The sequence below is a fragment of the Nestor notabilis genome, unplaced genomic scaffold (genome assembly GCF_000696875.1).
Source record: "Nestor notabilis isolate BGI_N333 unplaced genomic scaffold, ASM69687v1 scaffold18178, whole genome shotgun sequence".
NCBI lineage: Eukaryota > Metazoa > Chordata > Aves > Psittaciformes > Psittacidae > Nestor > Nestor notabilis.
In genome coordinates, this window is record NW_009938953.1 from 4,238 (window position 1) to 11,627 (window position 7,390).

The 7,390-nt window shown below is 54.1% G+C and overlaps 1 protein-coding gene across 1 annotated transcript; it reads right to left on the minus strand.

The window, feature by feature from the left end:
- Positions 1-368: 368 nt before the first annotated feature.
- On the minus strand, positions 369-6,366 carry DHX38 (DEAH (Asp-Glu-Ala-His) box polypeptide 38). The gene is made up of 18 exons (XM_010019619.1): positions 6,239-6,366; positions 5,757-5,869; positions 5,516-5,653; positions 5,078-5,264; positions 4,802-4,987; positions 4,204-4,344; positions 3,915-4,025; positions 3,724-3,840; positions 3,366-3,473; positions 3,136-3,248; positions 2,448-2,656; positions 2,213-2,367; positions 1,980-2,135; positions 1,770-1,904; positions 1,566-1,691; positions 1,067-1,162; positions 793-914; positions 369-649 (listed from the first exon to the last, which is right to left on the minus strand). The coding sequence occupies exons 2-18, from the start codon at positions 5,819-5,821 to the stop codon at positions 565-567; spliced, it is 2,250 nt and encodes a 749-aa protein (XP_010017921.1). The 5' UTR covers positions 5,822-5,869; positions 6,239-6,366; the 3' UTR covers positions 369-564.
- Positions 6,367-7,390: the final 1,024 nt, after the last annotated feature.

A 7,390-nucleotide genomic window follows, 5' to 3' on the forward strand; every position in this document is an offset into this window, starting at 1 on the left:
CCTCATCTCCCCTGCCTTTCCTCCAGGCATGTTCAAGACACATTTTGGGAGGAAGACACATACCTCATGGCTGGAACACATGAGCAGCACCAGGAGTGTGAGCAGCTGAAGGTGAGAATTCCTGGCACAGCCTGGCTTGAAACAGGGTTGGGCTTGTGGGCTTCTGCGTACAAGGGCAGCACAGGTTGTGGGAGAACTGCCTTCACAGTAGTATTGGCCAGGGCCAGGTTGCCTTTGCCCTCTAGGTCAATGTAATTGTGTGCCTCGTCCTGCGTCCTACAGGGCATCAACTTCACATTACCAGCCCTGCACAGTTCTGTAGGGCTGCCTCCACCCCGCTCTTGCCCAAGGGACAAGAAACAAAGCAAGGATTAGACTGACAACTTTTAAACAAATAAAATCTTTTCTGTTCTGTAGCAAAATCAGTGCTAAGCGCCACATCCTTCCTGGGCCACAAGCTGTAGAGTGTCTCACAGAGTACAGTGATCAGAGGGGCTGGGCACACTCCTAAGACTCGGCTTCTCCTAGAAGTCTTTAAGCCTCAAAGCAAGGGGCACTGCTGCCTTAGAGACCAAAGCGTGCTGGGGTGCGTCGTGGTGTCAGGGGCTCGCCCTGCTCCTTCCGCCCAGGGGTGTAGATTTTAGTAGATCTGCCGGAGAGGACATGGGTGATCAGCAGAATACGTAACCTTTCCCTGCACCACAGCACCCACGGGGAAGTTGGGGTGCTCGCGCAGCTCACTCCTCCTGCTCTCCAGCAGGCATCCCGTGGCCAGGCAGGGCCAGCACCTACCTGGCACTTCCCAGGGGGTTGCGGCGCTCCTGTTCCTCCCGGCGGGCACGCAGCTGCTCCTCGGCCAGCGCCATCTCCTCCTCCATGGCAGACACTTCCTCCTTGGCACGGCGGCGGTTCTCCTGGAGCAGGGCAGGGGAGGTCAGGGAGAGGCAGAGCTGGCCAGCAGCAGACTCTCTGCAGGCCCACAGGCCTGTTCCCTCCATGTCAAAGCACACACACTGCTGTAGAGCGGGCCTGCTGCCTGCCAGCTCGTCCCGTACAGGAGGCTCACCTGGCGTGACTTGCCAGCATGCTTGATACTGTAGAACATGGGGCCCAGCTCTGCCAGCCACTCTCCATCCACAGCAGTGACACACTGCATGTATTCCTGCAGGGACAGAGGAAAGGCCAAGGTAGCAGGAAGGCACTCTTGGGGCCTGGGCACCACTTCCATCACCATGGCAGCTCCCTCCCTCCCCCAGTTGTTGATGCACTTCTCATGCTGGGGCTACACCCCTTCTAGACCGTTCCTGCCAGCCTCAGAAGCTGCTATGGGCTGGACTTGGTGAGAACACAAAGAAGTTCAAACATGTCCCACATAGGTCAGGAAAAAATACTGGGAAAGGAACAGACAGGACTCTGCAGATGACACAGATATGCCTAATTGGTATAGATGAGAAAGGCTGAGAACCACCCTTCCGACAGATCCTAGTATCACAGCAAAGCCCTCCCACCTCCCTCATCATGAGAGCACTCATCAGCCTTCTGGCTAGCGCTCAGCTCAAGCTCACCTTGGTGGTCATGACCAATTCATGATACACGATGTAGTCTGGTGTGTAGCCCATCCCAAACAGAGAGCTTGTGGGGTGCAGGTGGCAGGGCATGCCTGTACGGATGTTCACATACTCCCCAATGCCCTGCAAAGAGACGTGGTGTCAGCCCAGCATCTCCCAGACAGGGCTCCTCAGCCTCAGACCAGCACAGACACCTCTCACCTTCAGCTTTGCAGCTTGATGGAAATACGCAGCACAGATGCACTTCCTGACAACATCCCAGTCAGTACCACAGGATGCCAGGCTCATCCGCTGCTGCACCATGATGTCCTTGAGCTGGGCTCGCACCTCCCGCACCTGCAGAGGCATGTGGCAGTCAAACCGCTCTCCTGTGTAACGCTCCCACCCACAGCCTCATTGCCACAGCCTCACCTTCCGCATGGCCTTGGCATGGATGAAGTGCTGGTTGCACCACAGTGTGGAATAGCTGTTGTTCTTCCACTGCAGGTAAACATTCAGATAAGTCAAGTGATCACTCTCGGGAACAGCAAATTTCTCCCGCACTTGGTCACTTTCCTCCTCTCGGCCCTGAAGGGTGAGCAAAGAACACAGGTTAGTCAAATAGCAGGGGAAGGCCCCAGACTGCTGAAAGAGCGAACAGGTACCTTAGGCCGATAAAAGATGGCAGGTACAGACAACATGGAGACAATGAGCAAGATCTCAGAGCTGCAACCCATGTCACAAGAGACAATGAGCATTTTGGAGAGTGCAGGATCCAGTGGGAACTCCACCATGAGACGTCCTGTTGAGGTCAGACCACCTATAGGAACAGGATAGGGATTAGCAGTGGGGCAGGTCCAAGTCCCACAGGCTGACAGCTTGCCCCAGCAGCCAAAATACCGGTGTTATCCAGGGCTCCTAGGATCCACAGCTGGTACATGGAGTTCAGCATGTTGTCCTCAGGGGGTGGATCCATGAAGTGGAACTGCAGCAGGTCCTGCACACCCAGGGACTTGAGCAAAAGCACCACATTGGCCAGGTTGGTGCGCTGGATCTCAGGCACTGTGGTTGTCAGCAGCTCATTCTTGTAGGCACTCTGGGTGTAGAGCCTGGGGAAGAGATGCCAAGAGCATGCTCCTCTCATTCAGGCCACTGTGTCCATTCCTGACTTACCCACTGCTGCCCACCCCAGCCAGCAGGACTCCAGGGAGGAACCTCTACCCTGGCCAAAATGTGGCCTCCCTAGTGCTTAAGGGTACCTGGGCTGCAGCACAGTGCACACCCCTCACAAGCACAGTAATTCCCTGGGCATAGACCAGCCTCAAAGCAAAGCCTTAAGAAAGCTGCTTGGCTTGGCTGTTATCCTCACGGGATCAAGGGCAGAACAGCCACAAGTGAAGATGGGCACGGGAAGAAACTGGAGCATAGCCTTTTCTCTGCAGAGGCACTGGGTCCAAAAGAAAAGGGGTCAAGGCCTGCCTACTGCTCTCATCCCTTGAGAAGTTCAAGATAACAAACAGCTCCAGTGAGAAAAAAGTATGTATAACCTGAGTGCCAAGCTGCAGATAGGACAGGAACATGTGCCTACCTGAAGCAGTGGCCTGGGCCTGTTCGGCCAGCTCGGCCTGCCCTCTGGTTGGCATTGGCTTGACTGATGGGGTAGATCTGCAGTGCATCCATGCCTATACGGGGGTTGAAAACCTGCAGGACATAAGCAGAACAAACTGAAGAAAGAGGACGGCTGGATCACTACCACAGAACCCCTCAACCCAAGCCCAGATATGACAGACATAAACAGTACAGGGAATCATGGCTTACCTTCAACTTGCAGTAGCCAGAGTCAATCACAAACATGATGCCGTCCACTGTCAGTGAGGTCTCTGCAATGTTAGTGGCAACAATGCACTTCCTGACCCCATCTGGAGCCTGCAAGCATACTGCACGTCAGTCACATCCCTGGGCAAGGGCCTCTGCACCCCCGAGGGAGCATGCAGAGCAGCAGTAGAGAGCCCAGAGGGACAGAGGTGACTCCTGGAAAGTTGAGGGGAGGCACATCCTTTGTCTCGCCCTCCACATGCCATACAAAAAGCATTGCCTGCACCTCTCACTACGTCAGCAGTGTTCGCTGTACCACCTTCCCCTGTCCCCACTCCTACCATAGACCACACATCAGCACCTTCTGGAAAATCTTGGCCTGCAAGTCCGACGGTAGCTGAGAATAGATAGGCAGAACAGCAAGAGCAGGCGCCTTCTCCAGCTCTTCAAGGTGCTCCACAATTTGCTCTGAGGTCACCTAGACATAGGAGGAGTGTAAACATAACATTAAAATAACAAGGGGGTAGGACAGTGCCTACACTTCCAGCTCACCTCTATGTCCTCCTGGCCAGGCATGAAGACGAGGATGTCTCCAGGAGCACCAGACAAATGGACCTGCAGGGCTTGTTTCACTGCAGCCTCCACGTAATCCTCTTGTGGGGTCTGAAAGGCACAGCCCAGATTTCAGACACCAGTATCTCACCTGCCCCACCCTTTGTGCAAGACTGCAACACAGTACAGCTCCTCCTCCTCTATCCTTTGACCACCACAAAGTACTGTACGCCCAAGAATCGACCCCCTTCTGTCACAACAGAACTTCCCTCTGCAACATTGACCATACCTTGCTGAAAAGAATATCAACAGGGAAGGTGCGCCCAGGAATGTGGAAAATGGGAACGTTCCCAAAGAAGGAGGCAAACTTATCTGCATCCATGGTGGCCGAGGTGACAACAAGCTTCAGATCCGAGCGTCGGGCCACCACCTAGAAAGGAGATGAAAAGAACAGTAAGGAGAGGGCCCTTGGGCATGGCTGCAGGATTCTTCCATTGTTACTGAGACAACAGCACAGGACAGAGCTTCTGTTGTACTCTAGTCACTGGCTGTTAATGCCAGGGACCACGGATGCTGTATGATCTGTGCAGTTAAATAAGACTGACCTTGGTCCAGGAAGCCTTAAGCCAGCAAAAATCTCTGTACCTAGTGACAGCTAGCTGGCAAGCTCCTGGCAGCACTTCTACCACTAGGGAAGATTTAACCCCTAGTTAAAACTAGGGGTTAGAACCATGGGCCAGGATGTTGGAGTGGCAAATGCAGAGATGTGCCAGAGCTGCTTCCCACTTCCCACACCTGGAAGAGAAGGGCTGTCCCTGCCAGTACTCTTTGTTAAGACCAGCTCGTGTCCCCTGTGCTGCTGTCCTCCTGTCCAGTCTCACACACACCTCTCGAAGCAAGCCAAAGAGCACGTCAGTATTGAGTGAGCGCTCATGTGCCTCATCCATGATGATAGCACTGTAGTTGTCCAGGTCAGCCTCTCGCAGTGACTCACGAAGAAGGATCCCATCTGTCATATATTTGATCACTGTGTTCTCAGAGGTGCAGTCCTCAAAGCGGATGGCGTAGCCCACCTGGGAGGGCAGATGTATCAGCAGGTCCCCCAACAGCCCTGTGCACTCGCTGTCCTCAGGCCGCAGCCCTTCACCCGCTGCCAGGCTCACCTCCTCCCCGAGGCGCACGCCCATCTCCTCACTGACCCGCTTTGCGACAGACATGGCTGCCACCCTGCGGGGCTGCGTGCAGCCGATCATGCCGTAGTCGGTGTAGCCATCCTCGTGCAGGTACTGCGTCAGCTGCGTCGTCTTCCCGCTCCCCGTCTCCCCCACCACAATCACGATGCTGTTGTCTCTGAAGAAAGGGAAAAAGTATTTCTTCATACACCATAAAGGGCTTTTGCACTCACAGCCCTGGCTGCTCACCCCAGCATCACCCCGCTCAGACAGGAGAGCTGCCACCAACCACACAAGGTAGCAGGGTTTGTTTCCTGAGGGTGCACCTTCCAAACAGGCCATGTACCTGGGAGAATTTCTCACTTGGGTTTCTAAGACGTAGCCCAATGCCCTGGGGATGCTCTCTGACCAGCTCCCTAGCAGCCATACCTGAGGATGGAGAGCAGCTCCTGCTGTACTGCAAAGATGGGCAGATACTGTCTCTGCTCCAGGATTGATTTCTTCTTGGCAAACTCGCTGCTGGCTTGAGTTTTTTCTTTCATGTGTTCAGCAAACTTCTGCTCAGTCCTAAGGAAACACCAGAATTCCTGAGGCTGTCTCTCCACACACTTTGCTATGTTTATAGCCCCTATCACTGGCTGAGCAGGACTAATACAAAGCAAGCTCATACTTGTAATCCACTTTGCCATCTTCTGTCGCCATCTCATCCTTCTCGTCTTCCTTCTTGATCCCCATGATGTCGCCCAGTTTTGTGCCTGCCAGCTCCCAGTGCTTATGCTGAGCCTGGAAGGACAGAGAGCAGCTAACAGCCACAGCAAACACTGACAAATCATTCTTCTCCAATCCTACTCATAAGACTATGAAAGCACATTAGCCCCACAGTTCCCCAGTGCTACAACACAGAACACACTCCCTATTCCTACACCAAGTCTCCCTCTTCCAAGTGAGCCAAAGCAGAGCATTTCAGACACTAGTCTGCACATAGAGAGTATCCAGACAGATATGCTGGATACAGAATACCCCAGGTCACAAAAATATTAACTCCTTATCATCACTGCTGCCAAAGCCTATAGTCTGCAAAGTCCAAACAAAGGCTGCAAGGCACTACATAACATGTACAGTGGGGCAGTAAGCGAAAAGGTCACAGCATACCCTCTTACGCTCCTTTTGCTCCCTGTGCTTGCGCACCAACTGGCTGCCTTTCCGGGCTATGATGGCCAAATCTGAGGTGGCATCCTTGACAGGGATGACTGGCTCTGGCTACAAGAAAGAGGTACTGCTTCAGCACAGTGAGCTCACACTTCTGGGGCTCCCTGACACCAATCTGCAGCGACAGTTTCTACCTGCTTGGTGAAGACAATCCTTCCATCTAGGAAAGGGGGCACCAAGTTGTGCACCAACAAATGCACTTTAGCTGAGTTATCCTCCTCAAAATCGTCATCCACTTCAATTCGATGAACCACACCGCTGGTCAGCATCCGATTCGTCTCCCAGCGCTCGTTATCCTAAGGAAGCACATAGAAGCCCCACAGAAAGCCCGAGACATCACACCAGAGCTCAGGGGTCTGGGCCCCACACCGACAGCAGCATGAAACTGATGTTTCCAGCCTAGGAAGTCTGAAAGCAAAGCAGTTAGGGAAGAATCAGTAACTGGAAGCAGCAGGGTACAGGAAACACAGACTGGCCAGATGAAGCACATGCTCAACAAGACGGTCTCCAAGGAAATGCAGGACAGACATTGTCCACAAGGCCTCTGCCATACTCAAAACACACCAGGAAGTCAGGACATAATCCTACGTGTGCTGAGGGCAGCAGCCCCCACCATCACTGGGCCAACAATAGACAAGCCTCGCAATGTAACTGACACCCCAGAACAGTAAGAACATAGCAAGAGCATAGCCCTCCACGTTCCTGCTGCCCTGGATGCTGCGGACCACCGCAATCACTCTGTGCAGCAGGCACAGGGTGGCACTGTCCAGCTTCCCTGTGAGCCTGGGCCAGGATGCACGCTGTGCTTCCCCACCTGACAGCAGGGTCTCGGCTCTGCAGCCAGCAGGTCTCTGGAGGGGCAGCAAACCCCAGATGTTCAGAGCAGCCCTTACCTCGTTGATCTGCCGCCGCTGCGCAGAGATGCGCTTCTGCCTCTGCTTGTGCAAGTGCTGCTCCCGCTTCTTCACGTACTCCTCAGAGGAGTAGGCCAAGGGGTTGTGAAACTCGTCGAAGCCCTCATCCATCATGTACCAGTCCCGGTCAGCTTGCTGGGAAGGGAGAAGAGCAGCCTTGAGCTCCGCCGGCCCCGGCAGC